This window comes from Seriola dumerili, unplaced genomic scaffold, assembly GCF_002260705.1.
Source record: "Seriola dumerili isolate Sdu_G_001 unplaced genomic scaffold, Sdu_1.0 BDQW01000068.1, whole genome shotgun sequence".
NCBI classification, from domain to species: domain Eukaryota; kingdom Metazoa; phylum Chordata; class Actinopteri; order Carangiformes; family Carangidae; genus Seriola; species Seriola dumerili.
The window spans coordinates 7,304,126-7,325,496 of record NW_019174323.1 but is presented as its reverse complement, the minus strand read 5'-3'; the positions used below and the strand labels follow the sequence as shown (position 1 = coordinate 7,325,496).

Sequence of the window (21,371 nt, the reverse complement as noted above, 5' to 3'; positions counted from 1 at the left end):
ATGTTCTGGTCTGATCTCCATGTCCATTTCCGCTCGGCTCCCCCTCGCCCCCCCCACCCCACCCCAGTCACCACCAGGCCGCCCAACAGAGCTCGCTTTGTCCCTGTGGCCAGTCATCCATTCCTAATCTCCAGTCTTTTACCGCGCTGGAGACGTGCTGCATGCTTTCAAAAAGCAGAGTGAGCTGTTGATGCATGCCCTCCATCTTCAAAATGAAGCTCTGAAGAAGCCTTGTGACCCAGTACTGACAAATGACCGAATATTACAGATCGTTTGCAGCATGCAGATCTGAAGGAAAGAAACCCGGGAGGGGCCACCTCATTCAAAACCTTGTAAATCATTATGAGAAGCATTGAATCATTAAATCAGTTTATTACGACACCAGATAATACAAATACATGTAAACATAAAAACACAATGACTGAAAAAAAAAACACACCAATGAATAAAACCACCATGCTTAAATCAATCAATGAAGAGTATGGTAAGCAGTCATGCTTCTTGAAAGTGCTTGACGTTTTTTTTTTTTTTTTTAAATGAACAAATTATTCATTTAATGAAAATACAATAAAACCAACCTGCACCCACCACTCATGTGAATTACATACAGTAATTTTTTCCTTCTCATCCCAGATCATATAATGGTGCCACTACTGTTTAACAAGTGCTGTGGAGAAAACTGTTCCTGAGGACACTCTTTAGTACTGAAGTTTAAATATACAAAGACAGTGAATTCATCAAAAGCACTTACAAATTCAAGCAATGTTGACTGACATCTCAGAACAACCAGAGTCTAAAAAATGTGCGCCTATTAGTGCAAACAGCACAGTGCTGTTTGTACAACCACCAATGATCTGTCCCTCCCTCAGGTGAAACAGTAAACAGACATTTTGAAAAAGTGAGGAGCTTGAGTACAGTGTAATGATGTTTCAGGTAGAGAGATGCCATGCAAAGAGATACCATCAACACGGAGAGCTCCCTCTATTGCATTAGCTAAAGGCACTGATATCTTGATGGAAATAACTTCATTTTGGCCACTACCAGGCCCAGTAAATACAATTGCTAGCTGTTAGCGCAGCTGTGTAAGCCTGGTAACTGATGGAAAGTGACTCAGACACAGTTATGAATGGCGCTGGTGGCTGCGCCTGTGCGCTCTTGAATACGTTATCGTCTCCTCTGTGCTGTAGAGCATATTAATAAAGCACCTTACAGTTACACCGTCTAAACAGACCGTAAATCACTTCCCATTAAACCCATAGAGGCAGTAACATGCTCGGCCCTCATCGCACTGGAGGCCACCGGTTTTTAACTGCCACAATTAACACATTAAACACTTCAATCCTGAACTGATGTGACACAATCAGCTAACATAATGATTAATTAATGGCTAGTGTAAAGTGTGGGCTAGCCCTAGAAATTCAAAACAAGAGAAAGTTAATCAGGCTAATTGTCTGAAACCATCTTCATTAACATAACATTGCCACTGAGGATCGTAAAATCAGGAAAATTGGCAAATGGGGCTTTTTCTTTTCTTTTCTTTTCTTTTTCCTTAATAAATTCTCACATAAAGACATTCAGGACTTGTACTATTGGAACAATATAACAAAATACAAACACTGCATAGTAAAAGGCACTCAGTAAAAATGAACTAAATAAAGAGTTTTTTTTTTGCATCTGCACGTTTGTTGTGAGGGCTATCCTCTTTATTGCCCATACACACGGTCATATGCTGAGTGTGATGCTGTGAATGGTGTCCGCTGGGATTTTGGCATCTGCTTCCTCCCCGCTGATCCTGAAGATGACAAAGGTGTTGGATGGGATGGTGGTGGTGGCGCTCACAGATTTACCCAGCCAGCCATGAGAGCCACGCTTATACATTTTAACTGTTACCTGGGAGAAGAGAAAGAGGAAATACAGATAATTAAGGTTAGAGAGTGAGAATTTATTAAGAAACTTCTGGTCTTCAAGTGGCTAAAAACAAGGTGCTTTTCATGGATTGTCAGGGCTTTTCCTGGGGTCATGACCCTGACTCGGACCTTCTGACCTCTGGTTAGAGCTAAGCAGACACTCATGACTTTCACCTTTGACTGCTACATTTACAAGCTGTTGCTTGGTCGGTTGGCCTGTAGATTGAACAGCCAGTATAAACCTAGTGATTCTGGCTTGTTGAAAGAGGGACTGGGATTAATCCATGACTAGAATAAAAAAAATTTGGTCAAGCTTGAGGTCCATTTTGACCACGAAAGTATAGATTTGGTATCTAAGCTTCTTAGACATCTAGATTACATAATAATTATTCCCACAGAATTGAATTTCAGTTTATAACTGGTAAATTCACATTGAAATGTAGTCCTTCAAATAACATAGAAAACGTTGTATGTCTATAGCCTACATGTATAAAAAAAATGTGTTTTTTAAAAACTATATTTAGCCTGATTTTAAGGAAATGACAAAATCTATGCTTTATTTTTTTTCATTACTGGTTAATCTGCTGATTTTCTTGATTAACACATTTATTGATAAATCTAAGAAATATCATAAAATTGACAGAATTGACAGTTAAAACCCCAAACATATTCAACTCAAAAGTGACTCAAACAATAAATTGATTAGCAAAATCGTTGCTGATTAATTTGGACTGATCGATTAATAGGCTGATTTTTTCAGTTATACCATGTTTACTGGGGAGGTCAATTATAGTTTGAGGTGTGTATTACATGGTAAAAAAACAAAAAAAACAATTCTCCTTTATTGTAAGATAATACTGAGATACGCTTTAGGAACCAATTCGTTGTTCAATGAAATAGCTTTTGGAAAAATTAACTTTCCCTAACCCTGCAAAAATTTTGTGTCAGAAAAGCTGTTGGAGAAGTGATCCGACAGCAGTCTAAAACAGAATAAATATTAAATTAACCTTGTTCTCGCTCTGAGCTTTTTTAATTCCCCTCCACATCTTGAATGGAGTCATACCTCTCTTGATTTTATGTAGGTTGTAGGGCATAATACGCTTTAACACTACATCAAAACTGCCTGTTATGTTTGAGCCTGACAATGGAAGCCTAACTAGATTTAGACATGCAGGTAACTGAACCACATCCATTTCAAAAAGAATGCCTCGCTGCATCTCTTGTTTGGCTGCATTTACAGGGGATAACAGAATATTACAGTGCCTTTTCACAGTTCCATTTTCTTTCACTTTAGCATTAGGCAATTTTTCAATTATTATTTTTTTTCCATGTTCTTTCATCCCTGGCTCTCCATAATGTCTGGGCCTTTTAGTTAATGGTAGCGACAGTCAGAGCCCAGTATATCGGCCCTTGTCCATTTTGCAGGTCATTGTGGAAGCCCAATAGGCCTTTTATTACGCCGACATCAAAAGGCAGATAAGCATTAGAGGTGGGGAAAATACCCTGCACTAGATATGTTCCCTCTTTCCTTTGTCTGCTATTGAAAGTGATCATTTTAATAGTGAAGAGGTTGGTGAGCTTTGGGGCTGATGGGAAGTGCGACACCCCTGACAGCCTACGAATATGAGCAAGTCGATAACACAACACAAGCACACAACACCTGCACACTCTTGCTGCTAACCTAATTATCCGCAACAAAGGCCACTGCGATTTCAGACACACATCTTTCCACCATTTAGTTACTTATTAGTGTGCATTAAAACAGGGAGAAAGAGAGAGAAAAACTAAACAATTGTGTCTTATATTGCAGCCTTGGCCGAACGCCACATGGCTCGTATTACAATAGCATCAGACACTTCAGAGTGAGTGAGTGTCTATTAATTTAGGATGCATGAAAAAATAGCCTCATGACAGCTGGTGGCAGAGAGGCATATAAACCAACACAAAAACATCAGAGAGGAATTATTCTAACAAATTACAGCCAAACGTAATAGTTGGTAATCAGCAATTAACTAATTTAGTGGAACCAAAGTTGAGTACTTCCATCTTTGCGGCGTTGCAGAGGCACAGACACAATACTGGTTCTGCCTGGACATAAGTATACAAAATATTCACGTCATTTAGCAAGAGCAGTGTGAGAGGCTACGAAACACACATACTGCACATACAGCATCCAAAGAGCATTTACCTCCGTCAAGGCTGCACAATATTCTGAATGTTCTTTTAATAAAAGAAAATATGCAGAGCAGACAACCATGCTGATTGGATTACCTGCCTCCAACAATCTGGAAACTGGTTATTAGAAAATGGTGTGGAAAAAAGAAAAGAAAAACCCTCCAAATAGAAGAAAAAAAAAGAATTTTGGAGGCCTTTTTTCAAAAATATTATTGGGATTATACCAATGAGATTTGTAGGAATCAGGACTTAAAATTGATAGCGGACAATGGTTTAGACAACAATGAATGCATCCTATACCAACACATTCTACAGAAAATCTATAAGAAAATCCTGTATGATTTGAAAATCAAGCACTAAAACAAGTCTGATTTACGCAAGTCTTCCTCTGCCATACAGGAAGGATGCTGCCGTCTTTGGCATCAAATCAAAGAGGGGAGTTCTGTGTGGTCTAGACTACCTGCCTGCCAGGTGTTGATCTATAGAGACGATGTGTCAGGTACAGGAACTGTTACTACATGCTACCCTTTTAACCACTTGAGGCAAGTGTCTGAGGGTGAAGACGATACAGTGTCTTATTTACAGTGGAACAAAGTGTAAAGGAGCGGCTGACATAAAAAAATGTTACTTAAAGTGCAATCTGCATCCTACATGTCACAGCTGCACAGCTTTCTAAACGCCAAGATGAACAGTCGCTAAAAGTGTCTCACTTCTGTCTGTGAATTGTCCACAAGTGGACGAGAATCATCACTATTTCAAGCACAGACAGGCCTGAGTGTGTGTGTGTGTGTGTGTGTATGTGTGTGTGTGTGTATGTGTGTGTATATAGCTCTTCATTGCGAGGATAGGACCCTTGGGGCTAAGGTTGGGTGTCACACAAAGGGCTGAAAGCTCACCTAACGGTGTCTACCCCCTGTTCAGCCTCTCACTTTCGGTGTCGGGGGAGTCGTGTGAATGACATCACTCCTCACATTTCAACGAGACAAACTCCATGTTCTTATTTACCGTCTGCTAACAATCATAAATCCTGCCTCTGGTTCACTGTTGACCTTTTACCCTCTTAAACTCAAGACAACAGCTCATTCTCCATCTAAAAAAAAAAGGAAACCTTACAAATAGCTGATGGCTGTCTTCACTGGTTTCCTTATCTTCTACCTGTGGGGGTGTTTATGTCACAGATTCTCAACCAGGTTGGTGTAGTGACAGTTCAGAAATCCCAAATGACTTCTTTTAATTGGCAAACAAAACATATGAACATGCATCACGAACTTGCAGATCATCTAATTGTTCCGATATTAATGTGATTATTTGCCGTTGAAGGTCTGACAGGTGTGATGAACATGAATAATGTGAGGAACTGTGTAATTGGGTAGGGACGTGTCACCACCTGTGTGTATTGCCATTGACAAAGTTCAGATTCTTCCCTGATAAAGTCAAAGAATCCCAGCGGGGTATCAGTCAGCAGGGGCTGTTACCCGGAGCCATGGGTGCAGTGTTTCAGGTGAACTCTGAGTGAGCGTAACGCCACACCGGCCTCAGACGACGGACTCTTTGTTCCACACCGTGTCTCACCAGACACAGATGGGGAGGAACACTGAGTAACACACCTCTGGCACACCAAACATCTTTGTCGACGAGCCAAATGCGATGGAATCGGACCAAGTGTTTCGCTGTCATTTCGGCTGGATGTAACGAGGCAATTAGGTAAACACTGTGTGGTTTGGCTCACTAGATGAATATATTAACGACCTGGGAGGAGAGGTGTGAATCACTGGATTATCAGGGGTTTGATTCAATTCCTGAACTTGCTGGTTTGATCCAAGACAGATTATTGTTTTTCTCAATTTGATTTTAGTTTGGATTTACTGACTCAGAAACATAAGACAAATAATATGAAGCTAACTTTATTCTATTACAAGGAGAAAAGAAAATTATGTTTTTAACATTGTTCTAAAATAAGATAAAAACATTAGGTAAGAATCAGAAACACTGAAAACTTTTTCCATAAATAGTGTTCAATATCTAATTTAAACTCGCTCTATGACAATCTTTCATAGATGTCTGGTACTCATCAACTATAACTAAAGTTATCAAAGGGTGCATCAGTTTAACATACTTTATAATGTATTTATCTTTAGAGTAGACTTTCATCTTTTCAGTCATTATGGTAATTTTCTAAAATCATGCTGTCTTAAAATAATTCCATGTACAATTCACAGCAAAGTATAGACGGTATCTGAAACCCTGCAAATATGGCGTCTCCCTACCTTCAAATGTATAAATCTTTGAGAAGATGATGAAAAATGGTCCATTTGTTTTAATTTAGAAAAACCTCTCTCAAAAAGCAGGATAGGAGTCAAAAGGTTCAACAAGTTAAACAATTTCCCCCATTTTTGAATATCTGTTCATTGTTGCCTGAACAGTGCTGAGCACATTTCACTCTCAGCAGTGTAGGAGCAGTTGTCGTAATATGAATCTATTGGCAGTAACAGCAATAACTACAAGTATAAGTAAGTAAACTAGAACAATCAGGTTTCAGCCATTTTATCCCTTTTACCGGATTGATGCATTAAATTTGCAAAATTTATAATTGACACATCAACAATGCAAAGAGTGAGTCTTTGACTCATTGTTTCATAGGTTTGAAACAAAAAAGTTAATATCAGTAATGATTAATCTGTCAAATTATTTTTTCTATTAATTGCTTAAATGTTATAAAATGTATAAAATGTCAGAAAATACTCAAAAGCCCCCATCATAAGTTCCCAGAGCCAAAGGTGATGTTTCCACAGTGCCTGATTTGCCCAACCAGCACTTGAAGATATTCAATTTACAATGATAAGATAACATTTTATTAATCCCAGGGGGAAATTAGATATACAGATATAGATATTAGAGATATAGAATAGACACATAAGTATGGAATCCTCACATTTGAGAAGCTGGAGCCAGTGAATGTTTTTCATTTTCCAATTAGCTGTTAATCAACATTTCTGTGTAAGTTTCTGTTGACCAACTAATTAATTCATCTACTAATTGTTGGAGTAGTAGAGGAGAGTAAATGAAGCCCTGAATGGCATCAGTCCAATAACTGCTTGCTGCTTCAAACATCATAACTGAACTCTTATGTGCCCCAGTTCTGGACCATTCATTAAGATGCCTAAACTTTGGTTTGGTGACATTACCGTCCATAACTACATTTGCCTAAAGCCATGGATGCAAAAAAAATTACTGGTTAAGTTCTGAATAGCTACGTCTCTGCTTCCAAACAACCTGCCTCAGCTAACAGGAAGCCATTAGACTCTTGGCAATAACCATTTACATCCATTCACCCAGCTCTGACTTTATTTCCATCCACATAAGTGCATTTTCTGCGAGAGGTTAAAATATGAATCCCCCTCCTTTTTCTCCTCAATGGGTCTGGTTGTCTGGCTGACTTGAGAGGGCACAATCTATGACTGATTTAATTTGCTCTTTACGAACATCTCTAACAGCATTACCCCCAGAGCATACACTGACTGCCCCCATCTGACTCCATTAACTCCCAAATCAGGTTTAAAGACCATATTGATGCCGTCCGTTATTAAGGGTGATTATCAAAACAACAGACAATGGGCCAAAGTGTCTGTTAACTAGTTTATCCATAATTTCACGTAACTGTAACAGATGGCAGGGCTGTCAATTATATACTGTATCTGCTGCACACAGTGGCCACACACTGTCTGGATATGCAGCATATTAGCCTTTACATTAAAAGAACGATAGTCTGCTCACAGGTGGTCAGAGGAAATGGACTGAGCACACAAAATAAACTATGATATTAAATGCCAAACACAGAAATGCACTAATAATAATAATAATAATAATAATAATAAGGATAATAATAATAATAAAAAATACAAAGTCACAGATAAAAAATTCTAAACGTTGCCACAGTCCCCTTCACCACCTTTATTCTCCTCAATTAACGAGAATGGCTTTTGAAACTGTAATTAAGTGTCTCTGCTCCACTCGGCCTCTTCATTATTCATGAATCCCTATTGATCACATCGTACAACCTATACTGTGGGGATCACTGGAATATCCTGAATCCCCAAAACAAATAGATGAGCTGAGCGAGCCATCGCAAAGGGATGGGCAATAATTCAATATTATTGTTAACAGACTATGAATATGATCATATCATATGGGCTGTAACTAATGATTATTTTCATTACTGAATCTGCATTTTATTTGATTGATTAATCATTATTTCTATGAAATGTTAGGGAAAATAAGCCCACCCCAGGCTCCAAAGTGATGCTTGTTTTATCAAACTAACAATCCAAAACTCAAACATTTTAAGTAAAGCATCTCATCACCACGTATGACAAACTGGACATATTCGGCATTTTTGCTTGAAAAATGACTGAAATGATTAATGAATTATCAAAAGTAGTTATATAATTGCCAATTGAGTTTCTATCAACTGACTTATTGTTTTAGCTCTACATGTAATGTCATTGTTTTACAAAATTCTGTTGTTGAAATTAATTAATTAAATTAAAAACTGACTAAATCAATTATTGAACTTTTTGGTTCTACTGATGTAAAGCATCCCAATGGAACACACTTCATTGCACTGAACATCAGTTATTTTATATGTGATTTTACTCTTTCTCACATTTGTGATGTATATTAATATTGGCTGAACACTCTTGTTAAATATCATGATGTCTATTTTAACAACATCGCTCAGTCTTATGAAGTCATATGTCGTTTTTTTCTGTGATTTTTTTGCATTCAGTATACTGAATACAATATTTATGAGTATCACAGATATTACTACCTGCTGTGTGTCTTCAACAACCACAGCTCATTCCACATTCAAAGAAATTATTATGTAATGAATATTAATGGATTGGAGCTTTATTTTAAACATGTATTCAAATTTACTCAAACTCAATCTCCACCTGTATTAAGTAGGAATGTGTAAAACATGAACTCTGGCGGTTGATGTTTAACTAAATTAACAAAAGAGCGCTTGAAGAGCTCTCTAAAATGACTGGTATTGCAGGCTGGGTGATGAATTTGGAGGAAACACATTGAGTCATCTTCAAATTGACAGATGCAGAATCTCTCCACGGGACTCTTCACTGCGGTTTAGTGCTCGAGTGAAAAAATAGATTTTACCAAGTTTAATCACACGCTATTACAAGGCAGCTTTTATCATTGCCTTCCACCGTGTAAGTGCTGGTGTCTTCACTAGTTCATTACAGACACTTGTGATTCTGCAGCACTCTTCTCATGTGTAATTGCATGGTTAGCTTTCCTCTGTAGCTTCCTACACACACTCTGGTGCAAATTATTTCCAATTCCAGTTTCCTTTCGAGAGCGATGCTGCAATTACAGAAATCTGAACATCCTGGCAATTTCCCCACAATTTTCATTTTTGTTGAAAAATGCTGTGCAACTAATAGATCTTTCTCTCTGTGAATTTCTTCAAAAAAACTTTCCTTTTAAACTCACAGACATCATCCCTCCACCGAGCTTAGTCGAATACCTGATGAACCGATGGGCAGTGAACTCTAGGGGACTTACAATCCGATAAATTGCACTTTTGGTTAAAAAAAACTTTCTCTGTTCATGTCTGGTAACTGAAAATATACCTGAGATGTTTGTGTGGTCAAAAAACATCCATTTACAAGGTCACAGGTTTTCAGTGAAATTACAGACAGCCTTGTTCACATAATTTTTTTTATCAGTAAATATAAGGTTGCCACATTCGCAAATGATTGTAAATAAATGATTTATAATTAATAGTAATGGGCAGTGCATATGATTTCTTCAAATGGCTTCATTTTCTTTTTTTTCTCTACATAAAGAGACCAAAAAGCCACAGTGGCTGCCAATATTATCTATTTAGGCAGCAGAATTTGCAGGCTTTGTAAATGGCCAGCTCCTGGCCTTTTGTGTGCCTCCATTCATTATCACCACAAAGCGGTTGATGTCTCCCCTCTCTGCCTTTTCTGTGCTAAGCACAGAGTGCAGCAGCCTGTCCATTACAGGCCTGTGACGCGTGCAGCCTGGGAGATGGCCAAACAGAGAGGAATGTCAGCGTGGAGTTAAATTAACAAGCTACATCTGTGTGGAATCTGTAGCCAGTCACAGAGACGAGATGTATCTCCCGAAAAACGAGGCCTGATTATTTGTCAGCCGAGATGTTGTCGGTGAATTTGCAGCTTTTTGCTCTGTGGCTTTGCTTCTATTAATCAGCTGACAGGGTGGTGTAGTCAAGTTACGGTCGAAGGAACTCAATTGTTGTTTCTCAGCTAGGCAATTAGTAGACATTCTATATGCTGACTGTGAGTTAGTTTTTTTTTTTTTAAACACAGGGGCTTCATTTTCTGCTCCTCCTGAATTGACTGGATTCTATAAACTGGTACAAAAGCCTCATGAAACAGTCAAAATTCAGAGTAGGAGACGACATGAAGATGAACAACATAAGTAACCTGCACTTTAAATTATGACATGAATAGATCTAAAGCTCTTTCTCTCCCTCCCTCCCTAACACACACACACACACACACACACACACACACACACACACACACACACACACACACACACACACACACACACACACACTGTAATTACCCCTCAATCCATACAAATTGAATGAAGCCAGAACCGTGGTCTAAGAATATAGACCATAATTAATAAATTACAGCCACTCTACTCAATCATTCTCCACTTTGGGGACATGTAGACATCCCATTCTCCGCAGAGTAATTGACTGAGCCCACAGAAAACACACCTAGTGCCTCCACGGTGGCTTTGTGGATACATCTGGTGCCACTTCTAACAACCAAACAGATGCCTGAGTGAAACTGTAGGTCATATCGCAGATCTTCCAGCCCTGTGTGTTTACAAGTAACAAATCAAAAGCATGCATTATTTCTGGGTTCTGAAAATACGCCTGGGGGAGCTATCAGGTTTCTTTGCCACCCCCCTCAAGCTTCCCCTCACAGCTGCTACACACGAGCAAGGATCTTTTTCTTTTTTCTACAGAAGAAAGGGTGACACAGTCATCAAGTCCAAAGGAGCAAAATCTTAAAATGTTTAAGTCGACTGAAGAAATCCTGAAGTAAAATATTTTTTTCCAAGTGGTTATTGCAACTGAATACTTGGAATCTAATAATGGGAAACAAATATATACATAGGTGTGTATTTTTTTTGGGGGGGGGGGGGGGGGGTCGACAGAAAAGCAGGATATTTACCATCTATTGTCAATGTCACATGTCTCTGTGAAATATGGGGGCAACATGCACCTCACACTGCCTCCATTTACAAATATTTCTTTGAAAATAATATATTTCGTTGTCGTCGTGTGTGTCCCCTTGGGCTAGAAAAGGGCCTGCTGAAGACGGTCTAATGATTGTCGGGTCATGTATCAAATGCACAGCAGCTGGAGGCGAGAGGGGAGAGTACATACAGTCTGGGTGTTTAGGGTGGGGTGGGGGGAAAACTAAAGCCTGAGTGGAGTCTGTAAGGAAAGCCCAGGCTGAGTGTTTTGGTGCTGACAGTGGGTGTGAATCTGTAATGGCCGCTGAGTAGGGGTCACACTCCCCGGACTTTAAGAGTTCTGACCTTTGTCTGTCTAACATGTAGTTTATTCAACAAATTTATTTAACAAGCAGGACTGAAGCACGGTGGCATGAGCAAAAATAATTCAATGTTTGCGGATTCTTTCAGGTAAAAATGTCACATTATTCTGTGTAAATCATTCGGATTCAACCTTTATATTCACTGCCATAGTGACAGTTAAGATTTTGCCAAATCCATTCATTACCTTGCAATAAAATAAACAATAACAATCAAAAATACCAACGAATCTAAGAATGTGAATAGGCTCATATGATGCTTTTGAGACTGTGCACTTGCCATGATTTTTCATTCACTCACGTGCTAATGAGTGCCTTGCAGGAAAGCAGAATGACTTACCTCAATATAAAACTGAAAGGTTAAGGCAGAAATTAACACTAGGAGTGCTAATGGAAATGATCTGAGAGAGCACTAGAGGGAAGGCAGCCCTACAGGTTTCAAAGAATCTTTATTCAGCTTTTTCTAGAATTTGAATTAAGATTTAATTTTGAAAAAAAGGACACTATAATTGCTTTACTTATAAATAATAATGACTGTAATTAGTTGAACTTAGCTTGATAATTATAAATGATCTGTGGTGTGATTAAAAAATGCAAAGTATAATTTTTTCTTTAACTGAATGGCTCTTGGCTAAAACTGTATGGTAATCACTTAATCTGATGTTTATACAGTAATATCCTGACATTTTTAAATGATCATAATTGTTTTCAAATAACTGTAAAATCGCTGTCATGTTCTGCAGTCTTCAACCTAAATCAAACCTGTGTTTTTCCAGCTCTCTGAACATGAGAGGAATGAAATGTGAGTGAGTCAGTCATAAAGTACTACTGCCACCTGCTGGTCTTATGGCTCATGTTGGGCTCTATGCTTTATATTATTATTTGGAGCCACTGACACAGCTTTCAACCCTCATTTACTTACAGTACCTGTTCCTGGTAGCTCATCAGAGCCAGTGCAGTGGACTGACCTGAGGAGCATGTCCCAGCAGGGCCCACAGTGCATCAGCTGACAGGGTCTTGACTCTGGAAAACTCAAGCGTGTCCGTCTCCTGTCTGTTGAGAGCGATGTACTGGCAGCCCTGGAAGTCTCCTTTCAGCTGCTCGCCACAGTGCAGCCGCATTAGATCCCATGTTCCCACCCTCCTCAGGACCTCCCGCACTGACTCCATCTGCCTGTACGACAGATGACCTGCAGGACAAAAAGCAACACGGTGACTTGGTAGCATTCCTGTCAGAAGAAGCCTGCTTAATGTAATTTTACTCTATGGTGGAATTCATTACGCTGCAAAAAAAAAAAAAAATTGATGAGTTCTAAAAGTCCTATTAGAATATTTCATGCGTTTTTTTTGTTTTTTTTTGAGTGTCATCAGGTGAGAGATGACAGGAAATGAGAGAAGAGAGGGAAGCGATGACATACAACAAAGGTGCCCTGCAAAATTCAAACAGGGGACACATAATGAGCACCTTGTTTCCAAAACCATTTCAAAATTCAAATTATAAAATCATAAAACAGGACTAAGAACAGAATAAGGTGAAGTGCTGCACTACAATGAAGAAAAACAACACTGATAATAAAGCATTCTTAAAACAAGTGGATTTGTTTTGGAAACAGGTTGATTTTTTTTTTTTTATCACCAAGTGTAATTTTAGTTGATTCTTGCACAACTGTCTGTTTTAATCTGTCAGTTCCTGAAACAAGCTAATTTGGAAACAAGTTGAAAACGATCTGTCGTCACTCTCATAGTTTAGGACTCAGAAATAGAGAAAATAACATGTTGACGTGATGGAGATTTTTACAGTTTAACAGAACACTGACTGATTTCCTTGAGTATTAATGTCTATCCTTTATGGACCCACTCACCAGAGAGCCATGAAGGAGTCAGTGCATCTGATATCCAGGCCATGTAGCCCTCCCTGAAAGATCTGAGGAAGTCGTCTATCTGGCTGTGGGAGACCAGCTCCCTCCTCTTCCTCAGCTCCTCCTCCAGCTCGCAGTCTGGGGAGAGGAAGATGACCCTGGGGAAGAAAAGGCTTTGGCGCACGGACACTCCACTCCTCTTCAAATGGCCACATAAGTTAGCCGTCTTGGTCTAGAGGAGAAGACAGTTAAATCTAGGGATGGAAATGATTATTTTAATTCACATATGATCTATCTATAAAATGTATGAAAACCACCAGGGATGGGTATCAAGCCTTAATAAGTTTTGGTGCCAACTGAAATGTGCCTATAGCATCAGAAATATAGAGTCCAGTGTCCAGTCAGATTTGTCTTCTTTATATTTTCTTTGATCAGTCTCTGATTTAAATAATAATTTTATAGACTGTATTTTTAGGCAACATTGGAGAAGTTTCAATTATCTTGTTAAATTAAAAGCTAGTTCGATGTATCAGTAATCAACAGATCTGTTATGTGACAACATTAAAGACATACAAATTTAGACGTCCCCTTAATTTCTAATTGGACCTATTTTAAGAAATTATACATCCTCAAATTGGCACAGACGGTCGAGCTGTATCTCCTTTGTGTAAATTAATTAAGTTAATAGATCCAATTCAAGCAGAACTTTTTCAATTATGCAGTGTGTGTTTGCCATCAGACTCTTCTGTCAAGCTCCCAGTCCAAATCGAGCATCTATAGAGATGGAAATGAATGACTCCTCACAGACCCAGGCACATAAGGTGACAGCTGTGTTTAGGCACCTGCCTGCTTTCACTCCCCCCTCCCCTATGAACATAATTATGGCCTTTCAAATGAAGAGCGCCCACTTGGGAAGTTTAGGAAGCCCCAGTGTAGTGTTTGAAATTTCCATATAAATTGTTATGGTGACTCATAATCTCTTAACACGGCTGGGGTTTGGATGAAAACAATGTGCTGGACAACTGATTGGACCTTGGACTTAAATGTGCCAGACAGTTTGACATTCAGGTTTCCATGATGCTGTTTCGACATTACAAGCGACATGTGTCTTTTTACCATGATAGCTTTAAGGGGATCTTCAGTCTGCTCAATGCAGGTATTGGTAAAGTTTTGGTCCTCTTCTTTCACTTGCACATGCCAGTTTTGGTTGTGAGCCGCCGACACTGTGCCTCTCCAGGGTTTTACATCAATGCAGAAGATCCCGTGGCCTGTGTAAAAAAACAAACAAACATTAATCTATGTGAAAGTTTAAAGACTTCAAACATTAGTGTAATACAGTTATCAATTATTTCCTGAAGGCCTTAGCTCAAACATTAATTTACTACTTTAACTTACAATTCATACAACAAAATACAAGATAGAATTTAGACGACAGAAATTACCATGACATGGACAGTATTAACCAACTCATGCAATGATTCACTCCTCCCTTATATGTACAGTAACTCAGCTACAACAACCATTGAAGACACATCTTTATATTATGATAACCAATGTTCATACCATATTGAATTCTAAATCACAGTATGAATGTCATATTGATTTAATGCACAGCACTGTCATGAAACACCATTTCATTACACACACCAACCTGTGAGTATAACAATGTTGATGTCATCTTTGGTAGTCTGATACTGGGGGATACGCAGATTGCAGTAAACATCTTGATTTCTCAGCCCGGTGAGTTTCCTACAGTGAGCACATGGAAAAATGGGTGAAAAAAAGTAAAGAAAATTAAATATTAGGTTAGATTTCAATTAAAAGTACTGTTCATGAGCACAAACAGAAGTTAACAATGCATTTTTTTAGCCACTTGGGGGCAGTGGAACAAGCTGTAGACATAACTTTGACATAGTATGATCTTAAAAGGTTTTTAAACATGGACGTTTTGGCAAACAATTGCCTATTAACATGCCCAGCAGACACAGAGCAACATTTGCATTCAATTGTAGTTGTGTTTCTTGCCATCTGACGAATGTTATTTTAAAAGTCACTCTTCTTCTACCTCTGTTTTAGTCTCCACCAACTCCAGAGGAAAACATCTACTCCACTATGTTCAGCAGCAAGCTGCTATCTTTGCCTGTCTGCTGTTCAGTGCTAGGCAGATAGTGCGCAGTGGGTTTAACAGAGATTTTTCACTGAAAACAGTGTGAGAGTGGTGAGTGTGAGCTGAAATAGTAAAGTGGCAGGCTGTAAAACCAAAACAATGAGCTTAAGGACAATCAAATGCTCCACAGACCTGAGGGTAAACTGTCAATTCTCTGTGGATTGATCACTACAAATGAATCCTTTTACTTTATTTATTTATTAGAGCAGCTTTAAGTAAACTCAGTACTTACCTGACATGTTGTAAAAATTCAGGTAGTGTTTGTGTGTGCAGTTGGCTCTGGCCTTGGGCACTTTCTGAAGCTTTGGAGCTGATCTGAAAGTGGGTAAACAGGCTTCCAAGCTGAGGCATTCTAGTCTTTGGCTGAAAAAAAAAAATAGGTTAACATCTAAATGACCAGGCAGTTTGATTAAGAGACAACATATGCAGTAAAAACAAAAACTTGTCTACATAGCTGCAGATGTTTGGATTTGTTACTGTTGTACAGTCAACATGATGCTGTTGTTTAAACTGTATTACACATGTTTAAGCCAAGTCAACAAGTTTGTGTATAAGGTTAGCTACAAGTTATATTTCACACATTGTGTTAGGCTAAACAAATTGCTCCGGCATTAAAAGCATCCTGAAGGCATGCTAACTGCTGCGTTCAGCCTTAACAGCTCTGTTGACAACACTTGCACGCTTAAACTTGAACTTCAGGACCCTGTGAAGAGAACAAAGAGCACAGACAAGAGGCATGCTGAACTCACACAAGCACCGAAACAAAACAACTCATAAGCCTACTGTCGAGGTCTCGCGCTGCTTAAAGAGCCTTTGAAGAAGGGAAAATTAGGGGAATTCAGTTCGACATTTTCCCGGCGTTAATGTCGGACTACGGGTCTTTTCTCGAAATACCAAGCAATGTAACTCTATCCAGCAGCTGTTTCACAATTTCACCGCCCCGCCTCCTCCTCCTCCTCCTCTCCGGCTGTACTTCCAGCGTTCCTGGAAGAAGTAAACAACAGACCACGTGCACCACCTGCAGCATCATATTTCGCCCTCCGAGACATGACGTCAGAGCACGTCACTCAGTCCTGCAGTGTTTGTGTGATGCGTTTAGGGAACGATGCCTGCTATTTTCATGTGATGTTTATCCGATGCTTTGGACCGAGAATCTGTTTGACAACCATTGCTGGAAGAAATACACAACTTCAACATACATGCCTGATATTTGTGGTCGTTTTGTGTCTCCTTATGATTATGTTACATCTCTTTGTATCACTTTGTGTCTCTTTTAATGTGTTTTGCTGTTTTGAAGCTGTCATTCGTGGTCAATTTGTGTCTCCTTATGGCTATTTTGTGTCTTTGTGTCATTTTGTAGATGTTTTGTGTGTCTTTGTGGTGGTTTTGCATTGTAGCGTCTCTTACATTGTAGTTATTTTGTGTCTCCTTTGTTCATTTTGCTTCTGTTTGTGGTCATTCTGCATCTCTTTTTTTGTTTTGCATCTCTTTTAGGACATTTTGCATCTCTTTGTAGTTGTTTTTTGTCTCTTTGTGGATATTTTGTGGGTCTGTGCCCAATAGGCCTGTTCAGTTACCTATCCATGTCAACTCTACCAGTGAAAAATACTCCAATGGTACAAGCACATGCCCTAAATGTGTGTTTAAGCGAATGTAAACAAGTATATGCAGTAAAATGTACTCAACTAGTATCAAAAGTACTCACTGTGACAAAGATTAGCGTTTATAGTCTGTGCTGTGCCGTTGGATGAAAACCTTGTATCTCCAGCTGAGAAAACAGTCCCACCATGACGTCCATTTAGTTGCTGTTTTGGAGTTTTGTTCGCATCACATGACCTTCATCAGCAGATGTAATTTGCACCGTTGTCAGGGAATTGTAGAATAATGCTCAGAAGAAAAAAAAACAGAATTTGAACATCTACAGTGGCTGATGGAGATCAAAGTTCCAGAACAGCTATTAAATGGACTTTTAGGCAGGAAGTTAAAAATTATACAAGTTATATATTCTCAAGTCAGTGCCAAGGCCTACATATCTGATCACCTTCCTTATATCTGATCAAGATGTGCTGTAGTAGGATTTGAAAAGTAGGTGTGTGATTGTATTGATTATTTTTGAGTGTGGCCTTGCTCTGGAAGAGAAATATGGAATAATTCAGAGAGCCATATAGCTGGTTCAAAGTTTGGTTTGATGGTATGATCCAATATGATTAATTTTATGATGTAACTGTACAAAATTAAGGTGAGTTAGGGACTACAATTAATATTCATGATTACGAGTGACTCTTGAGAGAACAAAAAACAAACCTAGAAGTAGAGAAGTTTAACTTAGGATTGGCTGAAACTATTAAGATTTTATATTTCATGCATATGGGAGGACACTGATGAAATACACAGTGGGTCCAAAGGTCTGAGACCAGTTCTTATTCTGTTTTGCCCATATTGGCTTTTTCTTTTTCTGAAGTCATAGATAGGCCGCTATGGATTTTCTTGCACATTCAACAGGATTCTCACATCCTGCATGAGCCTCCAGAGAGGATATTACAAAAGTGATGAAGAATATTTAATTCAGCAGTAAATACACATTGAAAATCTCAATGTGCTGATAAACAATATCCGGATAGCACAAAATACTATGAAAAAGCTTAATATCAAGAGCAGATAGCCAAATCAGCTCATATGGGCTCAATGGAAGCCAATAAACAGAGGCACTCCGTCCCTCCTGACCTTCACTTCTGGTTTAGATCGGGGCGATAAAGCAGGCGCAACCTCAATAAAACCCATACAATGGAGTAAAATAAATAGATATTAAATTAAAGCAGAGGCAATACTGGCTGAACTGCTGCAGGAATTCGAGAACAAAAGCTTCTTTGTGCAGTTTAATATTGTCTACAATCACCACCTCATGATACATTTCCAATCGTTTTCATCTCTTGCCTTGACATATCAACACATATAATCATCTTGTATTGGAACTTGCAAATGACTTGTGCTTGTCTCTGTGTGAGAAAGCGCCATGTTTATATATTAAATGCGCTTCATGCTCCTAGTTTGGCCTTTTCGGTCAGAGTTAATATCAAATTCATAATCTGTTTCATCTCTGACTGTCCACCGAGGAGGAGTTCATGGTGTCAAATATTGTCATGAGCGCATGTTTGCATCTCTGCTACATTTTATATCCTTTTAGCCACCAAATACCCCAAATAAGCATTTAGTTGAGGAATTAGCAAACTGGTTATTTTGGTGTCATTAAACCCAAGACCCATGTTGTGTTCAGCCTGTTGTCATGGGCTGAAATACAGGCCCTCTTCATGTCCACTGCATGCTTCAAGTGGTTCCTGAAGCCTTGCGTCTACTATTGTCAGCGTTAATGTCATTTTCACCTAATGCACCTGAAGAGCTCCACTGTGTGCGTGAGGAGTTACCAAGGGTTTTCAGGTCCCCTCTAAAGTCTAATTAGGCATCAGAGTTCACACTTGGGGGCTTAGCTACGATTGTATAGTGGATTTAGTGACCTTATTAGAAAGAAAGTGAGCATAATCTGGAGAATGATAATGGTATGAGTTTCATGCATTTGTCAGAATCTGAATATAATCTACAAGCTGATGATATTCAGTTTCTAGTACTGTCCAAAAAAAAAAAAAGAAAGATAATTTTTCACGCTGACGATATTTCCATTTTCAATCCTTCAAATCAAATATCTCATTTGCAGAAGTAATGGCTACAGGACATCGCTGACGCTCTGCTCACTAATTTTTGCTCATTTCATTTGAATTATTAATACGAGAGATTCTCCATATGCTCTCCGAGGATTCTTGTCCATTCGTTTTGGAGAGAATTAGCATTTTAGAGTGAAGAGTATAAAGAGCTTAACTGCCCCAATCAAACGGTGTGATTTAAACCCTGTCTAATCGAGATGTTTAATAAGGGTTGCAGCTCAATGACCTGAAGTAAATGGTCCCAAAATGTTCCTGGTTCTCAATCACCTGTATAATTAGGACCATTTCACCTGAAAAAGCCTGGGCACTGAAATGAGGTTTGCAAAAATAAGACTGTAGAAATGAGGTGAAATGACCCTTTAGGGGGTGTTTTTTGGCTAATGTGCTGAATGCCAAATTACTAACAAAACAGACAACTTGTAATCTCCCCTGATATAATAAACCCAGTTAAACCTGGGCTCAAAAATGAAGCGCGAAAGTGTGAAAAACAGTTTTGGTATCGACCCCAAATAACCTTCTTTGTGGCTGGCCTGCCTCAGTAATTAGTTATGCCATATGAAGAGGTAATTTGTATGCTAAAGTTTAATTGTTCAATTATCACTGGATGTGAGAGGAGGCCTCGATGCCATTTCATCATGTTTGAAAACAGTGTTGAACTCCTCGTGCCACATATTGTAATAGCTGGCAATTACAGAGAGAGCCCTCTCACTAAGTTGACTGATGCAGGCTGGCCTCACTGAAAAGCCTCTGCTACCTGCCTGGCGCTGTCGCTGGCAGCGAAGAGTGGGTCCATTCAGGCGGCAGAGCTGAACCCGCCAAGCTCTCACTGTGGAAAAGGACATCAACTAGCTGCTGACAGACAGCATAAACACCAACTACACAAGTACTACTGAGGGACAACATGTTAAAACAACATTATCACAGAGTAAACAAGACAAGATTGGTTCAACGTTCCTTGCTATCACCTTCAGGTTATAAACAGAAGGTGAAATAAGTTGACTTGAACAACAATCGCCAGCATTTTCCAGTGTTTTAGTTTTGTAGTTCTCGACTTTGCATTTCACCCTGAGAGGCGTTGTGAGTTTACATCATCTGAATGCATCTGGGACTGAGTGTCGGCTCAGTGATTACATTTTTTTTTTCTGTATAGTGACCTCTCAATGAAGGCCATATTTTCTTAAATGAATTTAATTTCATACAGCTACTTTTTTTTTCTCACAACTACTAGGTAAATAATGAAGACGCCTAGTGTTGCCATCTACAGGCTGCTATTAAACAAGACAATAAATCTACAATCAAGAGAACTCTGCAGGTTCAAATATAGCAGTATAAAATACATGAGGGTCAAAAAAGTGTAGCAAAGCAACAATTATGACAAAGAAAAAAACTATACTGTTAAAGAGGTTAAGATATTCTGTGGAACACGAAGTTGGATTTGATCATCATGTTACATGTAAATAAGGTTCTGCAGGAAATAAGTAATCTAATGTGTGTTTTCTTTCCATTTTCTTTGGAGTTATGTGTAATTCATTCTGTTGTTACAGTAACACGCATCGGTGACTGATGACCTGAGATGATGACCGCTGATTACTGATCCATTTCATGCTTTCCAGGGGCCCAGATGGGAATCCAGGAGACAAAAGATGCCCCGTCATTTTCACCCAGCAGCTTTTCAAGATTCTCATTAGCGCTCTAAATTGAACCATATGTGTCCAGTTTGTAATTAGCTCCTATAGGATAAGAGGTGACATCTTTGATGGAGTAAAGGTCTATTCTATTAAGATTGATATCATTTTTACTTTATATATATATATATATATATATATACATATATATATACAGATATGGACAGAACTGTGAAGTCAACTCATTTCAACTTATAGAGCATTAGAATGAGAAGTCTTT

General features: G+C 38.8%; 1 protein-coding gene across 2 annotated transcripts; it reads right to left on the bottom strand.

The window, feature by feature from the left end:
• Nucleotides 1-385: 385 nt before the first annotated feature.
• On the bottom strand, nt 386-16,622 carry LOC111220157. 2 transcript variants are annotated; one of them, XM_022743148.1, is made up of 7 exons: nt 16,500-16,622; nt 15,983-16,113; nt 15,235-15,332; nt 14,700-14,851; nt 13,587-13,815; nt 12,694-12,914; nt 386-1,890 (listed from the first exon to the last, which is right to left on the bottom strand). In XM_022743148.1, the coding sequence occupies exons 2-7, from the start codon at nt 16,099-16,101 to the stop codon at nt 1,723-1,725; spliced, it is 987 nt and encodes a 328-aa protein (XP_022598869.1). In that variant the 5' UTR covers nt 16,102-16,113; nt 16,500-16,622; the 3' UTR covers nt 386-1,722. The 2 variants fall into 2 exon arrangements, with proteins under 2 accessions (XP_022598869.1, XP_022598871.1); XM_022743150.1 differs by having other exon boundaries at nt 16,534-16,622.
• Nucleotides 16,623-21,371: the final 4,749 nt, after the last annotated feature.